This window comes from Rhyacophila brunnea, unplaced genomic scaffold (assembly GCF_057557595.1).
Source record: "Rhyacophila brunnea isolate RB1 unplaced genomic scaffold, BYU_Rbru_1.0 scaffold_12, whole genome shotgun sequence".
NCBI lineage: Eukaryota > Metazoa > Arthropoda > Insecta > Trichoptera > Rhyacophilidae > Rhyacophila > Rhyacophila brunnea.
In genome coordinates this window covers 2747769-2775394 of record NW_028232774.1, presented here as the reverse complement: position 1 = coordinate 2775394, position 27626 = coordinate 2747769, and the positions used below count along the sequence as shown (strand labels likewise).

At 34.8% G+C, this 27626-nt stretch overlaps 1 protein-coding gene across 2 annotated transcripts; it reads left to right on the top strand.

Annotated features, from left to right (window-relative positions):
• Positions 1-709: 709 nt before the first annotated feature.
• LOC147077657 (xylosyl- and glucuronyltransferase LARGE2s-like) lies at positions 710-27626 on the top strand. Of its 2 annotated transcripts, none has more exons than XM_085960661.1 (11): positions 710-1302; positions 5962-6163; positions 8425-8639; positions 11543-11884; positions 13709-13858; positions 14524-14701; positions 16327-16454; positions 17516-17671; positions 18384-18563; positions 20933-21156; positions 27408-27626. In XM_085960661.1, exons 1-11 carry the CDS (start codon positions 1102-1104, stop codon positions 27487-27489), a joined length of 2058 nt encoding a protein of 685 aa, XP_085816787.1. In that variant the 5' UTR covers positions 710-1101; the 3' UTR covers positions 27490-27626. The 2 variants fall into 2 exon arrangements, with proteins under 2 accessions (XP_085816787.1, XP_085816788.1); XM_085960662.1 differs by lacking the exon at positions 27408-27626 and adding an exon at positions 23564-23717.

Genomic DNA, 27626 nt, shown 5'->3' with positions numbered 1-27626 from the left:
GATCGCATCATGGGCCTCGAGGACTCTGACGACGACATTATTAACCGTTGTACGTGATTGGTAGCCCGACTGCTTTGCTTAGGGTCGAATCGAGACAACCATTCGTAAAACACTCGATACAGATTAAAAAATATTTAATTTTAAATATACACTATAAAATATGTTATTAGCTAGATTATAATATAATACCAATCAAACACATAATACAGAAATAAATAAAAATATTAATTAGAAAATAACCTTTACGTGAATATTGAACAAGTATTGCCATCTGTGTGACATAGAAAAAGTTTGATATGCCGATAGGAATGGTAAAAACGATTTCTTCTACAATGTTAGTTACCGAAGAAAGAAAAATAAAATGCCTAAAAATAATAACCATTGTTTCATAAAATAAATGTGTTAAAAAAAGTATTTTTAAGATTGCTAAAATTTTTATTTTTTGATAAATAAAATATTGGAAGATTATTTAGTTGTCGTATTTCATCGATGCTTCTAAAATTATCTACCTAGGACCTAGGTAGTCCTCTCGTGATAAAAGAAAATAAATGGAAAATTAGCTCAACGTCAGTTTTTGGAAAAGGTCGTTTTTTCATTAATGAAAGATCACAACATAGGTAAATTAAAGTTCTGATTTCTTTGTGATAGAGACATTTTTATTATTTATATTTTTACTATGGAAAATTATATATTTTCATCTGGCATCCCCACTACTGCCAATTGAATTGTCGTAATTGTTCAGCTTTTATTATTATATTAGAATAATGACGTTTATCTGGCGGGCGCCTTTGTTCAATTTGTGAATTTAAGGTCAATTGACCATTGTAGACTTGTGCACCCAGTAATAAAATAGACATTATCTTAATATCTCTAAAAAAACGTCGAGACAAACTTGTTTATATTTGACTAAATGACGCCCTTTACTTTTCACAACAACATTAACCTATAAATAATAACAATATCATAGTTTAATAAAACTGTATCAAACCATCGTCGTATTTCTTGATGAATTGTTTTGTTGTGATGTGTCGTTTATAAGCAGCAATCATTTGTGCTCTACGAACTAGAAATGTCGTCATACGAACAATTTCAAGACCATGGATGAGTTTTGCGATTGGAGTCTGGCTGACAGGCTTCTACATCTGGTATTTCTGGCCTGCAACGGATGTCAGCAACTTACTTACCCAAAACGAGATGCTCAAAATGCAGCTGAGAATGTCTCACAATCATTTGGAGGAGTTGTTAAAAGACAAGAGAAAGAAGTTTTTGTCCACGTCGAATATCACTCGTTTTGGCAATACGGTAATAACTATACCTATATTCCATATTTTTTTCAATTTTAATTATACTTACTAGTAAATTTACAAAAGCATGAATACGAACTCTATGCTTGCTTTCGAAACAGACAGCATGCCAATGAATAGTACATAATATGAAAATAGGGTAAAATTATAGTATAGTACTCTCTCAGTAATCCGCCACGTGACGAAAATAAATATAGGTTCATGTTTTGATGCGGTAATAAAATTTGAGTTTACGACTTACCAAGTGCGATAAGCCGATAACCCACTGATGATTGAACAAGTGTGATTTTTTAGTAATATACTGTCATAGACCGTAACTAACTCCGGCAGCCCTGTGTATTACAAATACAAACGTGGCGAATTGCTCGGTAGTATGTGTGGAAACCTTGTATTTGAAGACTGGACGGCCGCCATATTGACCGCGCGGCCAAAGCTTGGATATTTTTAGCGTCTTCATTTTTTTCGATTTATTTTAGTGAGAATGTCACGAATATAGTTTATTTCTTGTTGCATTTGGAATAACTGATATATAGTTCATCTCATCATCATCAGGGGCGCGACAACCCGGTGTGGGTCCTGGCCTCCTCCAACAGCTCCCTCCATCTGTCCCTATCCAGTGTGGCCGCTTTCCAATTTGGTACCCCCAGAATACGGCAGTCACTGGCAGCTCCATCTAACCAGCGAATCTTTGGCCTCCCTCTTCTTCTACGTCCTATTAGATTGCTGGACATAACTCTCTTTGCCGGTTCATTGTCATTCATACGGTGCACATGACCTAGCCATCGCAGTCTCCCAATCTTAATTGATTGAACTGCGCTGCAATCTTCGTACGGCCCGTAGAGCTCAGCATTATATCTTCTCCTCCAATTGGTGCCATCCCTGATCGGTCCATATATACGGCGGAGAATTTTTCTTTCAAAGATGTTCAAGGCCCGTTCATTTCGCAGAGTTAATGTCCAAGTTTCCGATGCGTAGGTGAGCACTGGCTTTACAAGTGTCTTGTAAAGAGTGCTTTTAGTTTGACGAGATAGTAAGCGGGACTTAAAATGTCTTAACAGATCAAAGTAGCTTTTATTCGCAGACATGATTCTCTTGTTGATTTCTTCTGTAATATCATTATGTCGAGTTACAAGAGATCCAAGGTATATGAAACTGTCGACCGTATCAAACTTGTATGCACCAATATCTAACTTTGGTGGGACTTCTCGTGGTGTGACATAGACAGGCATGTATTTAGTTTTTGCGTCGTTTATTTGTAAACCCATTTTTTTGGCAGAGGCTTCTAGTGCTGTGAATGCCTTTTTCAGCGCCAATTTTGATATGGCAATGATGTCGATATCATCAGCATACGCCAGCAGCTGCACAGGCTTAGTAAATATCGTGCCGCTGCCGCGGGCATCAATCTTTGCATCCCGTATCGCCTTTTCTAGCGCAATATTGAAAAGAAAGCATGCCAGAGCGTCACCTTGCCTTAGGCCATTCAGTGATACAAATGGCTCGGATATTTCCGCTTGAAGCTTTACCCGGCATTGTACTGGTGTCATTGTCATCTCTACAAGTTTAATTATTTTCGTCAGAATTTCAAATTCTCGCATTGCTTCGTATAACCGGTATCGATTAATGCTATCATAAGCTGTCTTAAAATCGATGAACAGGTGATACGTGTTAACCCTTAGAATGCTACGCAACGATATATCGTTGTTTTTGATAATGGCCAGAAATGCTAACAACGATCGTCATTTTGCATTTGATGCCTGAAATGTTAAGTTAATTTTGGAGCACACTACTGCTCCAGCGGTATGAAACATTTTTGATATATTTAGTTTTATTGTTGTGTAATATAATTTGATTTATATATGTTTTGTGACTGGGTAGGGTTAGAACTTATAACTATTGTATTTTTTTCTTCCCATCAGCATTTTTCACACATCAGCATCAGGAATTAAAATTATAATCCAAATGAGGAATTATTTTCTCAATAAGATGTTATGGGGAGTACGTGTTGTTAGCTAACGCAATCGAATGGAATTAAAATAATATTTTGAAGTAACCGATTGTTTCCAATAGCTGTTAAAAATCAAAACTCGATAGTTCGTTTCACTCATAGATAGAGCGAGAAAGAGAAGTTCAATTAATTTTAACGGCAAATGAAGCGGGGGATATCTAATTGCCTCATTATCTATTCAAAACGATAAATTAATTACGAAACGTGTTTTCATAATATTCCGATTTCGCAGAATCAATTAGAGTGGTAAGGTGTCTAAAAATAATACAATACTTTAATTTATCAACAATTATTGGTAGCAAACCTCGACCGGATTTTGCAAAACATCGTAGCAGCCAAAGGGTTAATATTGAATTCAGTGGTCTTTTCTAGAAGCTGCCTTAGAGTGAATATTTGAGTAACACATGATCTCCCTCGTCGAAAGCCTCCTTGGTAGTGCCCGAGTATTCCTTCTACAAAGGGTTCCAGCCGCTGGAATATCAGAATCGACAACAGTTTATATGCAGAGTTAAGGAGTGTCACCCCTCTGTAGTTACTACATTCTAGTTGGTCTCCTTTCTTGTGCAGGGGACACATCAGCCCATCCTTCCACTCCTCTGGCATCTTTTCTGAAGTCCATACTTGGTCGATTAGGCTATGTAAATGTTTGAGCAGGCTTTCTCCCCCACATTTTATTAATTCACTCTGTAGGTTATCTATTCCAGGCGATTTGTTTGTTTTTAACCTTGACATGGCACCTTTTACCTCATTTAATGTCGGTGGTTCTTCGTTATCATCCATGCCACTTTGTACTGATTCCTGGTCATGAGTATTAATGTTAGTGTTGCCGGCATCATTATGGGGGGTATTTAAATGTTGATCAAAGAAACCCACCCACCGGGCAAGAATACGGTGCTTTTCTGTGAGTATCATGCCATTGTCATCTTTGCACATTGTGATACGAGGCTTGAAACCCTTCCTAACATTATTTATCTTTCTATAGAACAGCCGACTTTCTTGGGCTTTATAGTGTTCTTGGAGTAGGATCATTTCCTTTTTTAAATAATCACGTTTCTTTTTCTTGTGTAGTTTCTTTTCGTCACGCCGGCGCTTTTTATACTCATCGTCTGATGCCCGTGTTTTCTTCTGTAGCATCATTAAGTAAGCCTCATTCTTTCTCGCAGTGACTTCGCGGCAATCTTCGTCAAACCATTCTGATCGTTCACCTGTTTTTCGGCGTCCTAAGGTATCATTAGCTGAGGATACTATGGCAGTCTTGCACTCTTCCCAGTGTTGATTCACCTCTTCATGGTCTCCAACCTCAACATTATCGCTCAGGTGAGTGTTCAAGCTCTCCTGGTACCGAGCCAGTTCCTGCGGAATCTTCAGTTTCTCTGTGTCAAAGGGTTTTGCTCTTGCTCCCATTTCCTTTTTGGTGTTTGAGATCTTTGCTCTAACTTTTCCACACACTAGGAAATGGTCTGAGTCTACATTAGCCCCTCTGTATGTCCGGACGCTAATTAGATCCGATCTGTGCCTGTTGTCTATCAAAATATGGTCTATTTGGTTTATTGTGCACCCATCCGGGGATTTCCAAGTTCCCTTATATATATCCTTACGGGGAAACATTGTGCTACCAATAACCATATTTAGTGACGCTGCACAGTTAATTAGTCGGGTACCATTGTCATTACTTTCATTGTGAAGAATATGTTTTCCGACAATGGCAGTGTAGATCTCCTCCCGTTCTATTTTGGCATTTAGATCACCCAGTATTATTTTCACATCGTGATTTGGGCAACTGTTGTACGTGCTTTCTAATGCATCGTAGAAGTCCTCTTTTTCCTCATCCGACTTATCCTCTGTAGGGGCATGTACACTTATAAATGAGTAATTGAAGAAACTTCCTTTAATTCGCAGTCGCATGATCCTTGGGTTGACTGGTTCGAACCCAATAATTAAATGTTTCACTCGTTTGCTTACGATGAACCCAGTCCCAAAGTGATGTTCACTATCATGGCAGCTATAGAGTATAGTGCAGTCTCGTTTCTCCATCACTCCTTGACCTATCCATCGCATCTCCTGTAGGGCCGTAATATCACATTGGTATTTTATGAGTTGTTCTGTAAGGAGTTTAAGTGCTCCTGGTCGATAGAGTGATAATGTATTCCATGTTCCAAATCGTATTTCCTTAAAGCGTTTGCCAGGTTGTCTGAGATTAGTGTCCGGTTTCCGAGGCTGTTGGTATGGTTTCGTAACAATGTGTTTTTTACGGGATGAGGTTGTTAGCCCCACGCCCAACCCCCTTTTCGGAGGGCCATTTCTTCCTTCTCCGTTAGCCCTGACTACACCTTCCACCAGGGTTGACTACCTGATCTTAGGTGTAGTTGCTCAGGTTTCCAGGGCTCACCACGTGGAGGTAGAGATAGGAATTGAGTAGGAGAGGCTATGCGACACTATCAGGATACAGTGTCGTGCGGTACGCATGCACTACCCCGTTAGGCCCCTATATAGTTCATCTAGTAATCTATTTTTTAATTTTGAAATCGATCTGTTTTAGCTGTAGTGACCGTTTTAACAGATCAGTTGACTGAAAATAAATTCCCGCGAAAATGGCTCACATTTCACAACATTGTGAAAATCAATTTTAATAAATATTTTATTATCCAACAGGTCATTGATGAAAATGTAGAACCGTGTGAAACAATTCACGTGGCTCTCGTATGCGGAGGTTACAACTCAACCAGAGGAATTGTTCCTCTCATCAAATCCATCTTATTCTACAGAAGAAATCCTATACATTTTCATCTGATGGTCGACGATATAGCATTCACCATTTTGGAGACTCTTTTCACTACTTGGGATCTACCCGAAGGTAAACAATAGCCTTGATGCATATAATGTCAGTATTTAGACGTTATTTTGGTAAATAGTGTATATGCTTCATAACTTTGCACTCCAGCTCTAGGATGAAAATGCTGTTATGTATTCTAAAAATATGTTTTTTACATATATTATCTATTTATTTATTTATTACTACATACAGTACTCTCTCAGTAATCCGCCACCCCATAAACCAGACAAGTGTCGAATTAGTGAAAGCGGCGGAGTACAGTGCATATATACAAAATATGGTAAAAATTAAAACAGGTATTTCGTAAAAATAGTTTTTTTGAGAAATTTGTACTAGAAAATTACGGTTTTATTTATAATTAAAATCAAATATTCACTAAATTATACATATTTATAAAATAAGTTTATTAACTAAATATAGTAAATCACTTACACAACCAGTTGTTCAGTGAGGCAGATATTCTTGAATGGCTTAGCATTCTTAGCTTTCCCTATGACCAAAAACTTCATTTTGTGTGTCCCGGTTGCATTGGAGCATGGCATAATTGTGATGCGGTCCTTGGGCACTTTCCTCCCCGATACATTACTTTCTTCGCGATGAACGTACGTTTTACGAAAGAGAAGTTTCCAAAATAAACCCGTCTCATCTGTGTTGTATATTTGTACACAGCGAATTACTGAATTTGACAATCGAATACCGGCGAATTATAGAGCTTGATTTTGTGCTTTCAATTAGTAAAAATAACGGCGGATTATAGTAGTTGTCGGATAATCGAGTGGCAACTGTATAGTAATACAAATGTATATCATTTCATCTAATTTTATGCGAGGTAATCGGTCAGAGAGGCGTATTAGTGTAGTAAAAAGTGCAGAACAGGGCAAAGTTATAAAACGTACACTCTATTTAGTGATTAATGTATTAATATACAACGAGTATAGTATCGAGGGTATACTGACAGAAAGCATTAACTCATTAAAACAAGTTTTGAGATAATCGCAAAAAGGACTTTAATTTTTTTTCAAAGCGTTCTCCCACGTAGATTTTTTTATGATTTAAAAACATTTTTTCTACATTATAAAGACTAACCTTTATGGCAAACACAATATACGACATGTTACAAGTCCTGTATTTTGTATACGCAGAACGCATTAGGTCATTATCATGCTTTCTATCAGAATAAAAAAATAACAATATGATTTAATAATGTTTCTATTTTCTCACCATTATTTCCTATGCCTTTGTGCGTTTTACCAGGACGTAGAGCGTAAAATTGTATACATTTTGGCATTTAAAACAGAAAAACAGCAAAATCTGAAATAATGCGTTCTGTCAGTATACCCTCGGTATGGAAGTAGGGACACTAAAACCAGATGTCACGGAGAATGGAGGCTTTCGAGACATGGCTGTATTGTAGAGAAAGCGTGTTGAGTATACAATACAAAAGTTCTTGAATTATACTGCTTGAATACTTGTATGTGGGAGTATTGAACATGTTGGATGAACCATTTGAGACAATAAATCCTTGGCATTGAAACATACATGGAAAGTTTGATTTTAAAAAACAAATTGAAGCAGGTCATAATAATTTTTCTTATGTCGAGTGGGGATATATAACTACAGTCCTGCAAACTTATCTAAAGAACGGTTAGAAATGGAACTACGAACTATCATATGGACGCCATTTTGAGAACATTCGAATGTCAGATTCTGTCCAGTTGCGAGTCTTGATTGGGTAGTTTTCGACAGTGGCTCCCCCATCCATTCTTTAGATAAGTTTCTAGGTCTGTAATTGTATCATACCTGTCAGCTTGGGGCAGTTGATGATCGGATTAATCATTTTAAACATAGCCAAAAGGTCAGCAATTTGATGACTGATTTTATCGTAGATTGATGAATAACATACATATACTGTAAATGTCATTTCATAATATCGTCTCTGTTCTGGCAGAACACACTAACTGGAGAATACTAGTTTTGAGTAATTTGACTTTGAAGTTGTTAAAATGTTTAAAATGGTCTATCATGTGAGTTTATTAAGTAATCGTAAAAAGGATGACTTTAAAATAAAGACTGTTTATTTATTAAGAAGGTTTCCAGACGGTAAAGTTTGAAATAAGGAACATTTTGGTATAACTAACTCAATATGTCATTTTTAAGAATTAGTGTCTTCTGCCAGAACAGTGACGATATATAAATGGAAATGCATACGATATGAATCAACACATAATCTACTCAGAATCAAAGCTCAATTTTTCATTGTTTTTTTTTATGTTATCTTCCAGTATTGATAAGTTTCTATCACACGAGCGATGCGATTCCTCTGGTTTCTTGGATTCCAAACGCTCACTACTCGGGGATATTCGGTCTGTTGAAACTGACACTGCCGCAGATTCTTCCGAGTGGCCTCCGCCAGGTTATCGTGCTGGATACTGACTTGACGTTTCTCTCGGATATCGCTGAGCTATGGGCACTGTTCGAAAAGATGAAATATGAAGAGGTTAGAATTTGAGCTATTGGTAGCAATTATTAAAATTTAACATAATATAGACAAGCTCGGCGTACTAAATTATGCTCCAAGAATTATGCTCCAAGAATTTCAGCTCCATAATTTAACTTAGTTGTAATCAAAATATAAAATGCTTTTTCATTGATGCTTCCGAAACATTGATGCTTCCGAAACATTGATGCTTCCGAAACATTGATGCTTCCGAAACATTGATGCTTCCGAAACATTGATGCTTCCGAAACATTGATGCTTCCGAAACATTGATGCTTCCGAAACATTGATGCTTCCGAAACATTTCCGTGACCATTCACCCTTCATTTTAAAGTGCAGTCCTTTATTTCTGGGCTGTATATAGATTTATTTATGTAAAAGTAATATGTGACCAAAAAAATATTCTGCATAGAGTAACATGAATAAAAAAACCTATTACTTACATGTGATTCTTTTAAGGACAATATTTTGATTGGGAGCTCGAAAACAAAAAGAAGTGATCCCCTTGCGGAGAATTTTCAATTGACTGCTTAGAACATTGTTTTAGGGCGCCATGAAAGAATCTCTATACACTAAAGTTCCTATGCATAGTACATATTATTATGTGGTCTTATGCATTCATTACATGAAATAGGAATGTCTTATTATTATCGGATTAATTTTTTTTCTTGCATGTAATGCATAAACCTGCTTTTTTTACATTAATATAATTATAGGGTCCTAAGGGCATTGTCAAATGAAATAAAGTTTGAAAACCATTAACTCAACTAATGATAAAATAAATGTCATATGAGGCGTAGAGTTACAAAACCCGCTCTAGAGACTTTTTTGAGTTTTGAAGAAATGACGAAAAACTGTTTTGGGCATATTATGATGATTTAAGTGTAATTTTAGATGTTATATTTATTCCGTTACATACGGAAAAGTATAATAAATTGTCAAATCCAACGTATAAGCTGTATTTATTCAAATAAATGCATTTTAATTTTCCCAAAAGAGGTCTTTGTCAGTCTTTACCTGACAGAGCGGCGTTCAACGCGGATTTTTTTAAAAGGAGCGGTGTTTGTCGCACAGTGGTACATTGTTGACAGGAGATGATAGTTCAGTAGCGGTCCGTATTTATTATAATTATGTAATATATTTTCGAATTTCTTTGTCTAAAAAATATTTTATAGCCATTCTTACCTACTGGGAGCTGTATATTTTTCGCATTGCACCTACATATTTAGCTGTTTTATTGGTATGTAATATTTTTTTTAAATAGTGGTATGTACTTGTCTTAAAAATATTTTTTAACAACAAACAAAAAAAAAAATATCAAAAAATGTTACTTTTCCTGGAAACAATTAGTTATTACCTACATACCATGCAAATTTGTTTAGTAGGTAACTAATCTTTTATAATTATATAAGTGCCCTAATAATTCTTAATAATTTTAATATTAATGACCATATTTTGAATCAGAAAGATATTTTTAAACCTTTAAAAGGTAATTATAAGATAATTTGAAATAACAATAACATATTTTTTAATAATATCAATAGCATAAATAAAAAAAACCCAGCGGACTTAAGTACAGGCCTTTACCTAATTAATCCCTGTATTACCTGTGTCCCCAAATTCCATGTCTGTGGGAAACCCATCATTACCTGCCAACCTATTTATTAAATGTAAAAATAAAATAATAATATTTTTAAGTTATATTATTCATAATCTACTTAGGTATATTAGATATTTTATAGCATTTAATTTAGAAAACCAAATCTGATAAACAAAAGTCGCGAAGTATGAGCTTACTTATTTTCCCACATAAATATTTATTACCTATATTCTGTTGTTCCTGCTCCGTTTTATATACCTACAAATAATAGTGATAACGTGGAATTTCTGAAATTTATTGCAAAAACGTATTATAAAAGTAACGGTATTTCTACAAGATAGCACAGCATTGTTAACTATGTGTCGTTATTACAACTTAACTAATCTACAAATTAATAAACATATTTGAATTAAAATTCATTATCGCTCATATTAACGAATGATACAATTTTATGACGAAAAAAACTTGTCCCGTGGAGATAATAATAAGGAATGTCATTTTTTATCAAGGGAGATGAAAAAACTAGCCTAACGTAACATAACCTACTAAATCTATCATTTGTATAGTACAAATTATCAAACAAAAAGCATTTCTCCGACAGAAAATAGTTTTCCTTTAATTATATTTTTGACACAAACCAAATAATGATAAAAACGTGTAAGAACCTTATGATATTTTATTATATCACACAGAATATTAAATATAAATGACAACAAAAAATACACGTAAAACTAGAAAGTAACAGGCTACATTTCCAAGCAGCTGGATTTTTAAAACGCTTCCTTGATTGTTCTTGTTGAGATTCCGTCACACTAACTATTGAAACATTCATTATTAAAAGTAAAAAATAGTAAAATAATTGAAGCAAAATTATGACGCGCACGAGAAAACGGTTTGACGGTTTGTATGGAGATTAAAGGATTCGTGAAGAGTCATTATTTAAATCGCGGCGTCTGATTGGCCGGTTACGCAGAGAGGGTTTTACCAGAACAAATTTATTTTAAGAGCGGGTTTAGTCAGTCTCCTCGATATTTATTTTGATTTTTTGAAGAAACAGAGAGGAATTTAAAACTCTCATCTAGAACAGAAGATAGGTCTTACGAAAGAGCTCCTGCGTACATTATAACTATTTTTTTTGAAAAATCGCCCACAGCGGGTTTTGTCACTCTACGCCTCATATGTAAACTTACTCTAAATTTCTCAGCGTGGTTGAAAATAACCATACCAGTTTGCTTTGACCTTCAATTTAATTATTTAGATATGTATTAAAGATGTCTGTTTAAATATCAAATGATTTCTGCAGGTTTTGGGACTTGTCGAAAACCAGAGCGATTGGTATTTGGGAAAGTTGTGGCACGAGTTCAAGCCGTGGCCAGCGATCGGGCGCGGCTTCAACACGGGCGTCATCCTCCTCCATCTGTCCCGCATAAGAATCACCTTGGACTGGTCCAATCTCTGGAGGAACATCACTAAAGATAACCTCACCAGGTACTCCGGCACCAAGCTGGCCGATCAAGACATCTTCAATGCCGTCATCGAGAAGAACCCTAGGATCGTCTGTGCGCTGGAGTGCGAGTGGAATGTTCAACTCAGTGATAATAGTCGCAGTGAAAGCTGTTACACTAAAAGTTATAGCATTATTAAGGTTAGTATTTTAAAAATGGCACGACAAAAGCACATACTTCATAGAATACATATCCCTAAAGGATATGGGGTGGGTCTCAGGTTTGATCGCGCGATGGATAAAAAATAAATACAGTAAAACTTGTTAATTCGAAATTGACAGGACAGAAAAGTGAAGTGAATTACGAAATATAAAATGTATGACAAACAAAATTGTTTTTTTTTGTTCCGATTTTGAAAAATTGTTTATAAATAACTGATAGTGTTGCTATAGGGGCTTGAAATTTATTCCCTGATTGTATCTGTAACATCCGCTATAATTTTGATAGAAAACACAGGTTTTTAATTAATTTTTTTTTATTGATTCATAAAGTATACAGTATAGGGTTATGTATGGAGTAGCATATTGGGAAAATGGCCTCCACAGCTTTGTTGGCACATATGCACTCTTTTGTCGAAATTTTCCATGATCGTTTTGCATAAATGTGGCTGAATTTCGTTGATACATCGCTCAATATCCTCCTTCCGTGGGGGGTCGTGGGCTTGTTGGCATAAACCTTAGACTTCAAAAAACCCCAAAGAAAAAAGACCAACGGCATTAAATCGCATGATTTGGGCAGCCAATTTTGATCACCAAAACAGAAAATTACACGATCAGGAAATGACTCATGTAGTAATTGAATTGTTTCTCAGGCTGTGGTACCGTGGTACCGTCTTGTTGAAACCACAATAATGTCGACATCCATATCTTGTAATTTAGGCACAAAAAACTGGATTATCATGTTGCGATAGCGAGCACCATTAACTCTTATTGCTTGACCAGCCGCATTTTCGAAGAAGAATGGTCTGATGATGCCTCCAGCCCAAACTTTGCACCAAACAGTGACACGTGGATGCATTCTTTTCTCAACAATCACTAATGGATTTTCTGAACCCCAAATACGACAATTTTGTCGATTAACAACGCCATGAAGATGATTTTGTTCGAAAAATCAGCATCCACTTGTTGTTGTTCCATGTTGTTCCGTGAAATTATGGACACCCGATATGCTACTCCATACATTACCTTAGAGCGGAATGCAGAAACATTTTTCATAACTAAAATTTCCTTAGCAGAAAACACTATGCAGAAACATTGTCCTTAGTTAAGATCATTTCTATTGAAAATAATACCATATTTAAAAATTCTCTTTCCTATAGTTTAGGTAAATTATTTTATAATTGTTAAATGATGACAAAAATATGACAACTGCATTTTATAAATGCAATAACTATAAATGCATATTAATATTTAATTATAATACTCTTATGTTTCCGTTATAAGTAAATACGTGATTCCACAGGCACCGCAAAATATTTTTTTAACAATGGGCTGGCGTATAAATGTAAAATAATATTCTCCAAGTACATGCCAAACGAATTAACACTATCAATATCCATATTGAGATACATTGTTAAACGAATTTGAGTGTATGGACTGTTTTATAGACATGCGAATTTATTTTGACAGCAGCTGTCAGTGGTAAATGGTAATACAGAAGGGGGTGTGTTCATAACAAAAGTAGTCTATGGTTAAGGATTCCTTAACTCTATACTCAGGATTGTCTATAGTTAAGTCATGCTTTTTGGCGACTTATCCTTAGGATCGAAATCTTAGATTGTGCATTCTGCTCCTAGACTGTATACTTTATAAATCAACAAAAATTTTACAATTTTTAAGTAAAAACCTGTGTTTTCTATCAAAATTACTGCTTGCGTGAATTTTGGGACACCCTATATAATGGTAATGTTTTTATTATAATTTTGACATGATTCATGATATGTTATGAAATAACTTATTTTTCAGATAATTCACTGGAATTCACCAAGAAAATATAAAGTTAAGCTAAAAAATATCAAATACTTTCAAAGCGTCTACCAAATGTTTTTGGGGTACGATGGGAATCTATTGAGAACAAAATTGGTCACATGCAAAGAAGATCACTCCATTAGTAAGGTTTGTAGAGATGGCTTTGATTTTTATACACTAGATAATTATGTGCTGAAATTAACTGTCCTTAAAGACCATCCAGATGCCTTCTTCCAGCCTGCCGTGAGTGTTCCCGATCATGATACAATTCACGATAAATGATATCCTCATTCCACTCATCTTCGAATCGTGGAACTTTCTCATGAATGATTTCTCTATTATGACCACCATAAGTGTAAATTTTGACAGTTGTTCAAACGATTATGCCGCAATACTTTTTCGCGACCTCTAGATGTGGTGATAACATTTATTCGTGTACATTTCACCGTAAAATATTATACCTATATAGCAATCGTATTAATTAAGTTGTCAATGTGTGTGAAAGTTCTTTATGATTCCATACACTTTGTTTCATTAAGGTTTCACCTAGAATTGCATAGTTCATGTTATTCTTCGTTTTTTTTTTTAAATTGGTAAATACTTTTTTCTTCGGAACGGTCAACTATAACCATTCCAAAGATGGATTTATAGCCCGAAAGAGCTGTCAACGTAAATTACTCAACCAATGTAGAATTAACGAAAATAACTTTGTTTCAAAACCATTGTAATGGAGTTCCAACACGTAAACGCCAGTTCCATTAATATATATTTGCATACTTCATGAATTGATTAATTGTACCTTTCATTTTCAGTTAAATGACGCGGACCCGTGCTTTAGTTTCCGTGTCGCTCACACAACAAAATGGCGGACGCATCTTTATTTCATGGAGTTTACGTACAGCCACCGTGACAGTTATGATGTGACACTGGTGGCTCAGCTTTCTATGGACCGTTTACAATTCTTGGAAGAACTCAGTTCACATTGGGAAGGTGAATTCTTTTGCAATTGGATCATTGGTTTCAATTTGTATGCGTTTATAATCAACTTATTAGGTAATTGAATAGTGATTTATGATGAATTGAAAACGCTGTAGAACCTTGTTAATCTGGACTAATAGGGTACGCAGTGATGCTTGCCTTTTGGTGGTGTTCCTTGGCCAGGAGGCGGAGCAGGACAGGTTCCAAGAATCGACAAAGTTGTGGCGGATACGGTGTTTATTGAAGTAAAAGACGATTACAACATGATACAATTTGCAGTTTAAATGAAATTGATTAAGTGTCGACAGGTCAAGAGTCTGACTGACCCAATCCAGTTTTTAACTGGTCGGGTGTAAGACCTTGTCCAGATGGCGCGTGTCCAACCGCATTTTACGCTTGAGTACCAAAAATGTGTTCTGTCCAGATAACGCGTTTGATTTGCCAGCTTACAAGCAATCAGCATAAAAAACAGATGTGAGTGGAAGAAAAAAGCCATCAACTCAATTGTGTTACTCGGATTCTATGAAATTTTGTATTTCGGGATAACTTACAATATCTATTCTTGGTACTTTACAAGCTAGGTGATTTAATTTATTTTGGAGTAGCTGTAAACGTCGCGATCTCCCGGTCGTAATTCATTTTGGAATGGCTGTAAACGTCGCGATCTCCAAAGTCAAGCGATCTGGGCCGCTTGTCGCGCGACAATCGTCACGAAGCGAGTGCATGTAGATGGCTCAATGAGGTCACATGTACCTGGAGAATGCACAACTTAAAAAAAAATTCAAAAAAAATAAAAGTCAAAACGTGCCATGTGGACAAGGCCTAAGTGACAATGTGTTTTTGGAAGATTTGCAGGTACGGCCCCGCCTTCTCAAAATTGAGCAGGCTTCTTCTAGGGAGGTTATTTTTGATACGATTGCTAAAGCCAAAAAAACTTAATTACATACCATATTCGATCCTAACCGGAACATATGGGCCTATACAGTTTAGGTTGTATTTGTAAATACAAAATTAAATCTTAACCCTTTACTGCATAGTGTCGCAAAATTGCGACATTTCAAACTATTTCGATGTAGCCAATGCCATCTGTGTAAATTATCAAATAATATCCTTTTTCGATGCCTAGAAAACTGTTTTACCATAAACATCCTACTTTACCGATTTTGTTTGGACATTTCAAGAAATAAAGCATTTCTGCATTATAGTCTCTGCATTTCTGCTTTGACAGTTGACAAATTCGTATGTACGCGAAAATCCGCATTTGTAAATAAATTTAAAAAAAATATACTGATGATTGAAATTGGTTGGGTAAAAATATCTACACATCAAATAAGGTGTGTACATTAGTTTTTTATAATTGTTTTCATTTGGTTTTGTATTTTGTCGTACTGAAATGTAAGATTTCCAAATGTCGTAAATTTGCGACACCACGCAGTAACATACAAAATTTAATGAAAATTTCGAAAAATAATTTTTTTATTATTTTTCCTTCATTCACAAGGCATTTTGACACCAAGAAAATATACTCCAGTTACTTATTTATATCCAAATGCTGGAAGAAGGTAGTTCAAATTTCTGGTTTATATGTACTATATAATTATAATATTACTTAAATATATCCTTGTTTTACTTTTCAGGTCCGATGAGTTTATCTCTCTACGTTTCTGATGCGGAATCCCAAGATTTTCTGTCATTTATAGAAGATTGGTCGGAACTTTTGAAAAGTCGGAAAAATATTGCTTATCATCTCGTTTACAAACAAGGGGTAAATTTATATTTCATTTCATTACTTTACATCAGTTGAAATTAATTCAAGATATATACCATCATAAATCGTCAGGTGTTCGAATTTAGAACTAAGCTCATCACACTATAAAAAGTATTGAATTTTATGTCAAATGTAAGCATGTGGCGCCCTCACTCAGCGGACAACCTATACTGGTGGATCTATATGATATTATTATATTATTGTTCATCATTTTATTATGTAGGCGTAGACTGTAAAAGCATGGTATTTTCCATAAAAGCAGTAGATCAAAAAAGGGTTGCAAGCGTACAAACAAATCTGTCCTTGAAAAGATAAAGCCTTGTTTACATGATTCACTTTTGACGATCATCGCTCAGAAATCATTCCCAGTGACCCGTGCAAACGCACATTCATCAACGAATCATCGAAAGTGATCATCCGGAAACAAAAGTGAATGATGTTCAACTGGATCACTACGGATGATTCTAAAAATGCTGCACATGCACTGAGTACTGTTATCATATTCCCCATGATATTACGTCGCATTATCCATGATTTTATCTACCAACGCCTCTTTTTCCTATTTCTCTTTCTCTCGATGAAATTTCTGCATTCATATTATAACATACAATCACACATTGTTTGAATTCCAACCTGCATCGCAATTTCCCTTGACGCCATTTTGGAATGAATTAAGTATTTCACGTGTAAACAAAAAGTGAATGCTTGCATCTAATTCACTGCGGATGATCATCCGCAGTGACTCGTCTAAATGAGCCTTAAGGAAAGAAAGACAGACTCTCAATCATCTGTCTGAGACGAACTTTACAGTTCTTTGGCCATGAGGCTTCTTAGGGTGATGACTTGGAAAACTGGTTATGATTGGCAGCGTATGTGGTAAGAGAGAAAGAGCACCCACAAACTGGACCAATCAACTCGAGAATGTGACACGATCTTCATTGCTGTCGGCAATACCCTCAGCTATGTCCAGCAACATCTAGAGGAGAATCATATACAAAATAGGAACTGCTCATGAATACCACGGGCCTCAGTAATGTATATTGGTTTTATCTTTTTAGACACATTACCCTGTGAACCACCTACGGAATGTTGCTTTGAGAAATGTTGTGACCCCTTATGTCTTTCTAATGGATATCGATTTCTTACCGATGTTTGGAATATATGAATACCTCAGAAAATCGATACAACTAATTAACCCTGGACCATTGAAAAAAGTAAGTATCAATTTCATCATTATAATATAGTGACATTATGTACTTAGCGTGTCCTTCGTATTAAATACAATAATAATAATGTTCCTACACTTTTAGTTATCAATATTGAAAGCAGACCACTAATAATAATTTATTGATCCCATGTACGTACACCATGCGGATTCATGAATCCTACCATCTTCAAAGTCCTCATCAATTATTTATATATTTCTAATTATTGATGGATGCACCAAATATTTCTGCCCATTAGTTATTTTTCTTAAAGCATGCAATAGTTATGAAATCATTGGAATTCCTCTGCAGAGCGACTAAATTGACTGTTGTCAAATGCACGATATAATAATATGATTTCTTACGTCTTAATTTTTGTGGAACAGATTTAAAGTTATCGATATTTTTTTTCCTAATTTTCGTGCTGGGATAAATGTTTATTTAATTTTTTTTTCCGAATGTTAGCTTAGTCTTTTGCACTTTTTTGTAATTATTATCGTCCCAATCATGCCAAAATCACCAATGTGCAAAATCACACTTCGGGTATAATCAAGTTTGAACATTTTTGAGAATTCATTACCTTAAACTAGGATTACTATGAGCCTTACAATTTTGATTTATATAATAATATCACTTATTTGGGGTCTTATTATCATCTCTGTGTGCCCAATACTTATCATTTTTCTCTTGACAATTAATTACATTATTTAAACATTTTCAGGCACTAGTAGTTCCTGCGTTTGAAACTCAGCGATACCGCACGAAGTTTCCCAGGACAAAAGCAAACGTCCTCAGACAACTGGAAGGTGGGAACTTGTATACTTTCCGATATCACGTCTGGAAGAGAGGGCATGCACCCACTGATTACCAGAAGTGGCGGAACACAAGCCACCCGTATCAGGTTAGTAGAAGACTCGATGTGATGTAGTTTATCATGGTCATATGTATTGTCAAGTTGACATGGCTTTATTTTGAGCTTTGAAACGTGTGAAGCCTTTTGAGGATTCTTTGACTGGGTATGTCAATGTGTTGTGTAAAGAAGAATAACATAGACTTATTATTTAATGCCCTTGGTGAAATTAAAACATTACTATCTGTAATGCTTCACGAATCATGCATAATTTTTGATCTCAACGCTATACGGCCGTCTCTTTCTGGTTTACCAATTCAGGGTAAACTGTGATACACTGAAATGTAATATATACAATTTACATATAACCAACCACAAGTCAGGATATTTTCGTTTATTCTAATTAATTACTATAAATGGTATTTTAATCACAATAATTGAAGACATCCCTATAAAAAGGGTCTATATGCAAAAACAAAAATTTTCAGGAGAGAAGAAAAACAGTTAGCGAAATAAATACAACAATTTCAATGTTTTATGCGTATATTTTGAAAGATAATCATTATCTTATTTAAAAAAAATATTTTAAGGTAAAACGCGTATCCAATTGAGCAAACAATAAAAACATAAAAAAAAACAATAATAATAATATATTTTCAAATTGTACATCGCATGTAGACCCTTCTTCCACGTTAGCCAACCTTTTCGAACATTTTATGAAAATTAAATTCCCCACGCCGTGTATACTGTTGACACCCCGGAAGTCCCGGTAGGGAGGGGAGTCGGGGCCGCACAGCCCGATCCGATCTCCGCGCTCGACTCTCCGGTCAACCGGGCGTCGACGACGCCCTTGGTAGCGGGCTGTCGGTCGATTCGTGTGAGTCACACGACCAGCTTCCACCCTTCGACTAGCTCAGTGGTTGAAATTGTTTAGGGCGGTCAAATGAAGCTGGGTTTTGGTGTTTCGGTAGAGCACGTTCAGTGTAAGGTTAGGTTAGGTTAGGTAAAGATGCAGGATTGACAGTTGATTATGTTGGATCTTCCCAATGAAACACACGTGGTTCGTAGCACAGAGCTTTATATTTAACAGTTAGGTTCACAACAAAAAAAAGCATACACCACACAATATCAATACACATTAACACAATTATGAAGTTTTATGCGGTTTATAAATTTTGAACAGCCCTAAATTTATTAAAGATGGGCGCCGTAGGCTGTCAATTAAAATCTAAGGTTCAACGGGACACACAGTCCGTCGTGTTTCGGAGACTCCGGCTAACTGCCTCGCCAGCCTACATGCGTCCAATCACGGTCACTCAACTCATTTCCCAGAAGTGCCTTTCGCAGGTTAACCCAACCCGCTTATGCGCCTACGGCTATCGGCTTTGCATTTGTCAGGGGTATAAAATCCTGGACTGAAAACTTCGCGAACACACTTTCTTTCACGAGGTTTTACATATAGCGGATTACAACAAAAAAATAAAATGATACCTATTACATTTAAAAATATTTATCAGAAGAACACTTCCGCAAGGAAATTCCGCGATATATAATTCGAGATACTTGTCAACATAGGTACATAAATTTAATTTCACTTTTCACCAACAGTGTTACTTATTTTGAAATACCTACAATAATAGTTATCATTACTACAATTGATACAGAAGAGCCGTCGGCTTCAATTGGAAGTTATAAAAATTAACATGGGTAATCCACAACGAAAATTCACGGAAAGAATGTAATCTATAATAATCATTTAATTATTAGTTAGTTGCAAGAGATATCAAAACCAAATGTAAATAAAAACAATACCTCCCACGGGGGCAACATAATAAAACAATTCACTCGTAAAGTTTTGCACCCCTGGGTTACACCGGGCGTTTCTTTACCTGCCTTCCCGAGGTATATTATCAAAAAAACCCGCTTTCTCTTGCCTTAATAACGACCCAAGGTTTACCTAAGTATGGTTCAAAATTTTGTAAAATTTAAATTTAAATTCCCGCGCTGTGTCCTTTAACTACGTACTCATTACATTTTGTTTCGAATTATTATCAATCTTGCGTGATCAGTCTCTATCTCGCGTATCTGGTAATTAGTATATTTATTCCGCTAACAAATAAAAGTATAGAGCATTCCACCTGATCGAGCAGCGACAGAGGGAAATCCGGCTTGGCAGACTACAAGAAACATGAATGTGGCATCCATAACTTCGCTCGTCTTTACCCTTAAGGGGTCCTCCATCCACGTATAAACGTGGAGGTATCACTGTTATATAGGCCTTTTAAACATAATAAAATCACTTTTGATACCAATGTATTATATAGACCCTTTTTATAGGGATGCCTTCAATTGTGTATCACCTAATCCTCCACACTGTTACTAATTTATTTCTGATTTTAACTCTTGATTTTATGTTTTAGATTGAATGGCAGCCCGATTACGAACCTTACATTGTTGCACACAATTCAATTCCTTCATACGACTCGCGGTTCACTGGATTCGGTTGGAATAAGGTGTCCCACGTGATGGAAATGCATGCCCAGGGCTACGCTTTTGTCGTCCTACCTTCCGCGTTCATTGTTCACATGCCACATGCTCCGTCGTTGGAAATCAACAGATTCAGGAGTTCGATGCAGTACAGAATGTAAGTGGATAAGTTGTTCTGTTCAGTTGAGCCTAAATTGCGGAAGTGACATATTCTTGATTCAGATTTTGTTTAGTCTTTATTTAATCACCAATTAAAAAATATGTATGTCGACACTCTGAAAGCCTAGTGTAGATAGATAGAATTAATACCATTTTACATGCTGTTTTTTTAATGGACCTAATAGGTTGAGCAAGTGGCTAAAATCCATTTCTTGTAAAAAATCTGTTACAGTAAAACCTCATTAGTAAGAACACTGATAATTCGAAATTTGCCGTAATTCGAAATTTTCCCGAAAAAAAAGTCCCTTGAACATTATTTTCATATAAAACCATACCTTTAATTCAAATATTCTTAATTCGAGATTTCAGCATCCTGGCATATAAAAATAATCCATAAATCATAATAAAGTACACTATTTCATGAGCCAGTCATTGAAAATTGTGACAGACTTTTCTTAAAACATCAAAAATTATTTATTTTATGAAGGTAATAAAAATAATCCTGACATTTTATGACCCAATTCGGTTCAACATGATCGGAAACGAAATTGATGAAAATCAATTTTTTTTTTTTCAAAATTTTAATGTTTTTCCCCATACATTTCGGTATTCGGCAAATGGAAGGGGGCGGTAAGTCTTAAAAATCGAAAAATTAGTTAAAGATGGCAAATGAACCATAATACACATATGCACAAATGAGAAAAAGGATAAGTCAAATCAACACCTCTGAATTACTAAATTCCATACAGAAACATTGAATTTCCCAAACAAAATGGTCTAAAAATTAATCTTCTTTTGGCTGTCCTGAAAAGTAGCGATTTAAGACTTACCCCCTTCTTCCTTTCGCACACATATATAAATGATCTTAGGATCAAACATGGTAAAAAAAAATATGTGGGGCTCAAAATTCGAATCAGCAAATTTTGAATTGTGTTTGATTTATTAATGTTTTTTCTATAGTGGAACTCTAGATAAAATAAAGATTTTTTCATCTCTTTCTGTTCTTTAGTTTTTTTTAACCAATTTGAATAGCATCTGTTTTAGATAACGCTCAGCTGACTTGGTATTCCCTCTTACCAGGTTTTTGGTCTTTCCGACTCTTCTTTCTAGACTCATTTTACTTTTAAGCCTTGAATTCACTAGGGGACAAATCGTGCAACATGACGCACAACATCTACGTCGATGTTTCGGGAACGAAGCTGCGGAACATGTTTCTTGTTCAAAATGCGGACACACTCCGACGCAATGTCGCAGAACATTTGCTTGTACATACTTGTCGCCGAAACGCGATAGCCGCCAAAGTGACTCTTATTGCAATATCATTAGAGCACATTTTTGTCTTTCAGGCCTTGTCATGCGATGTCTAGACAAATTTTATTATCCGTTTTACCGACTGGCGTCTTTTACCAGCCGTTGGAGCCAGTGGCACTTTACCTTTTTAAATGTATATATTTAATATATTTAATGAAATTGAGAACCCGCACAGAGTTGTTTGGATTATAACCAGAAGATATTATTGTATGATCTTTTTGTAGAATACCCACTCCATAATAAGATAATCTGCTCGCAAATAAGTTATATAATTGATTGTAAACTTATATCACTTCACAAATGCACGTTTCAAACATTTGATACTCTACGCACATCACGTATGTAGTCTGGGCAGTCCATATCATACAAATGTGCGAGATTTAATCAAAACAACATTCGCCGAGACCACACGGCGTTACTTTTAGTGAAACAAAATATTTGTAAACACGTCCACACGTGCGTTTTCATACGTTTTCCAACCGTCAGAAACACAAAAATGTGCACATTTGTTTAAAATACTTAGTAGGATTTTTTTTTATACAAATATTCGCAAACAATTGATATGCAACGTTAAAACAGTGTTTAAAATGTTTATTTATTTACGAGGAGGCTTATCTTAATTTGGGACTTGGCATAACCCTTGATGGCGATTCCACAACGTTTTTAGTGTAAGTGAATTGACATGATGTATGCATGTTGAAAGATCTTGACTACACATGCCAACGTAAACGAGTATAAATTTATAAACTGTTCATTTTATTATAGGTACACGCGAAGTTAAATATCGAAAATATTATGCAATTGAACATAAATAAGTCGTAGCCCGACAAATAAGATCTATATAATTGCCTACCCAGACGCCGGAATTTTTTTTTCATTTTACAATATGTAAAAATCCCGTATTTCATAAAAACAGTGAATTTTAAACATAAAAAATTAACCTTTAAAAAATGCTGAACTACTAAAAAAACAATAATCGAAAACTTTTAAATAGTAACGAACAACCGCATTTTTTTTGAAATGTTAATTATAATATCATATACATCCACGTATTAAAAAATATGATAAAAGTTTATTATATATTATTTTTTCAGAATTCGCTGAATATTTCATGAGTACACAAGGAAGTGTTTCGTGGCAGAATAATTTAACTTAGAAATGAACAACGGCACCACAATGTCATACGCCGGCGCTATTTCTTATTTTTATTTACTGTTTTTTTTTTATAATAAAATAACACTATCACCAATTTATTTTCTAATCATTAACCTTCCTTGAATATCAATAAATTTATAGTGAAAACCGCATCGAAATCAATGCAGCGGTTGTCGAAATATTGATTTACATAGCCACATACAAACATACATACAGCGTAGAGATTGCAATACCTGTATTTCAAAACCGGTATACCGGTATTTTTCGATATCAAAATACCGCTTTTAGAAATCAGACAATACCGATATATTCGGTATTGAAAGTGGATATAGAAATAAATTAATTAATATAAAAGGTTTAACAGGACTGTAATTTTTCGTCCGTCTGGTCTTCCCCGTTTCGACTTTGGTGGCTGGTGAGACACGTGCAGGTTTGCAAAATACGTACCTGTCTACTTCCGTCAGGTCTATTTTTAGATGTAGGTATCTGAAATTGCGCTCAAATACAATACAATATACATGTTCGAACTCGGTTGTAATGGCGAATATTTATTTATATTATAATAATATAATAGAAATAGTAGGTCTACTATAGTCTATAATAGACTTGCACGTGCCTAATTATTTGATGTGTATCTACTCAATAGTAGCTTATAAAATAATAGAGAAATATATTTTTTTATCAAAAAAATGAGCAATGAACTGATTTTATTTCTTATAGTTATGTGATAAAAGTAAAGAAGTTACTAAGTGTAAAAAGTGTAATAAAACATTAGGTGGAATTACCAGTGGCGCGCACACACGCAAGGACACTACTTCATAAAATAAATTTATTGAAAGATCATTCGAAAAAGTGCCAATAGTTCAACTACGTAGGTACTATATAGGTATTTTGTAAACATCAGTATCTCCCATATCTTGCCTTAGGTAGGTATTTTAAAAGTTAAATACATACTTGTTTTTATTTAATAAAACGCGATTTTTTTGTAGTACTTATTCCACTTTTAATCAATAGATTAGGACCGGTTTCGTCCGCCTCAGAGTGACATTTTCAACTGAGTTGAAAATAATTTTTTATACAAATATTTGCAAACAATTGATATGCAACTTTAAAACAGTGTTTAAAATGTTTATTTATTTACCAGGAGACTTATCTTGATTTGGGACTTATAACACTTGATGGCGATTCCACAACGTTTTTAGTGTAAGTGAATTGACATGATGTATGCATGTTGAAAGATCTTGACTACACATGCCTACGTAAACGAGTGTAAATTTATAAAATGTTCATTTTATTATAGGTACACGCGAAGTTAAATATCGAAAATATTATGCAATTGAACATAAATAAGACGTAGCCCGACAAATAAGATCTATATAATTGCCTACCCAGATGCCGGATTTTTTTTTTTCATTTTACAATATGTAAAAATCCCGTATTTCAGAAAAACAGTGAATTTTCAACATAAAAAATTAACCTTTAAAAAATGCTGAACTAGGTACTAAAAAACAATAATCGAAAACTTTTAAATGTTTAGTAACGAACAACCGCATTTTTTTGAAATGTTAATTATAATATTATATACATCCACGTATTAAAAAATATGATAAAAGTTTATTATATATTATTTTTTTCAGAATTTCCATTATATTAAAAGGTTTCAAAGCACTGACCGCGTATTAAGTGTAGGTAGGCGCCGTAATAACATACATGACGTAAGCTATTGTCTAGCCGAGCCGCGAATCTGGAATGTATTATTTATTGGCGACAAAATAATTTTGTCAAAAATATAATAATATTAATAATATTTAATTACGATATTCAAAATTATAGTATTTTGGATGTGCTATGCTATACCTACCAATATACATTTTTTATATCGTACATAGTACGCGAACCACATATTGCCACATTATATAGATTATATTAAGAAACTCGGTTATCTACGAGGAATGGTCATCAGCCATTCGCCGAATTCATTGGAACCTTGTTGTGTTACATGTTTTACCTTGTTCATAAATATTTAAGTTATTAGCAGTCAATTATTTTTCGTTTTATTTCTCTCGGAATAATTAATGTTTTCGGAGATGTGAACGAACGACAACTATTTTAAATAAACCACCAATTTCACCCGATATTTGAAAACGGGTCTCAAAATAACATTTTCTTTTGTAGTTTTTCAAGAAAATATTTAAAAGTTTTAATACTTTGGTCCTTGATATTATCGACACTTGCAAGTATCGATATAGATACAAAGCAATAAGCATCTATATTCTATAATGATATGTTTTTCTTTCTTATGTTAGATGACGTCCCTATTATGTATGTATGTATGTACCTATTTAAAAAAGTGAGGTAGTATTTAAGAGACACTGTACGAAATATTGAAGTTAATATTACGAGAAATGGTTGTTAGCCATTCGTCTAATCTACTAGATCCTTGCACTTGATCAAACATTGGAAAACACAATGCTATGCCAGCCGCGGGATCGAACCCGTGTCTTACCAGAGACAGGTGCTATACTAACTAGGCCGTGGTGGGTGCCATATATAAATATATGGGTAGGTATCTATATAAGAATGGAAGTTACCATTTCCACCCCTACGCATATGGGCTTCCACAGTGTAATTGTATAGACAGTTTATAACAGATATATAACAGTTTTTAAGAGGAATGGTTAGCCATTCACCCATCTCATTCCGTTCAACGGTGAAGCTGAGTCGTGTAGGTAACGTCGTCATTACCATAGAAAATAGTAAGCTTATGAAAATTGGTGTTTTAATTTCTTTATTTTACGGAGATAAAAATAACATCGCAAGTTATTGCAATCCAACTAATTATAGGTACCTACCTAAAGATGGTGTTATCACTCTGAAATGAATAAAGAAGTTAGACTTGCACTAGAGTATCACGGAGTTATGTTGATCACTATATTTTTTTTTTGAATAATATTATCTATCAAGTAAATATTTTTATGTTCTAAAATTAAAAATAGTAAATTTTATTTATTTTTCTGTAATGGACAGAACAAAAAATATCAAATTAAATAATGGATATATTAATTTTCGAATATACAGGTCGATAATATTTTCTTTATTAACAAATATGAATCAAAATAATTCATAAAAAATCGAAATAAAAATAAAGGTTTTTTTGCATTGATTTTTTTTCTCGGCAACAAAAATAAAATAATTAACATAATTATTTTTCATCGTTAGAGTTTCGATATATTTTAATATTGTTATTAAATTAATTTTATTATTTCACTGTTTGTGTGAAAATTCATAAAAATTCCCTATTACGCAGTTTGGACCATACCATCGCACTTGCCAATTCCTACGCACGAATGACGATGGGTTGCCCCCTTGCGCTCGCTCGTGGAGCGTACATATGCAACATGTCACGGATCACGTAGAAAAGCCTCGCTATGTTGCTTACAACGTACGGAACAGTTCACAACATTGGGGCAGCTCGTAGACTTAATGCTGCGCGCCATGTTGCGAGACATTTTGTCCCCTAGTGAGTACAAGGCACAAGCGAAGCGACATCGTGAAACATGTCTCGCGTCACGTAGAAAAGCCGCATATGTTGCGTGCAACGATGGGCGACAGAGCGCAATGTTGCGCCGGCACGTAGACTCAATGTTTGGCGTCATGTTGCGATACATTTTGTTCCCTAGTGAATTCAAGGCTTTAATCTATCATAATCCACTACGTGACTTTCTGACATATTCCTCCGGCACACATTGATATATTTTGTGAAAATATTCATTTATTTTTCAGGTGTCTCAAGAGGCTGAAGGAAGAGTTCATCTCTGATCTGAATCGGAAATATCAAAAAGATTTTGTGGCTGATAATATGTAAATAATAATTTTAGCGCTAGAAATATCCCAAAGATTAATTGCCATAATTAAAGTATCTAGTCTAATAATGGAAATGTATAATTTAAATAATTTATATTTTTATATAATTTTATTAGAGCATGACATTTTCATAATGTT

What these genes read in the sequence shown, in the direction of transcription:
- LOC147077657 (XM_085960661.1), top strand. Translation starts at nt 1,102, where the DNA reads ATGAGTTTTGCGATTGGAGTCTGGCTGACAGGCTTCTACATCTGGTAT. An exon ending in ACCCTGGACCATTGAAAAAA is followed by an intron (nt 17,672 to 18,383) that starts GTAAGTATCAAT and finishes AAACATTTTCAG; the next exon opens with GCACTAGTAGTTCCTGCGTT. An exon ending in AGTTCGATGCAGTACAGAAT is followed by an intron (nt 21,157 to 27,407) that starts GTAAGTGGATAA and finishes TTTATTTTTCAG; the next exon opens with GTGTCTCAAGAGGCTGAAGG.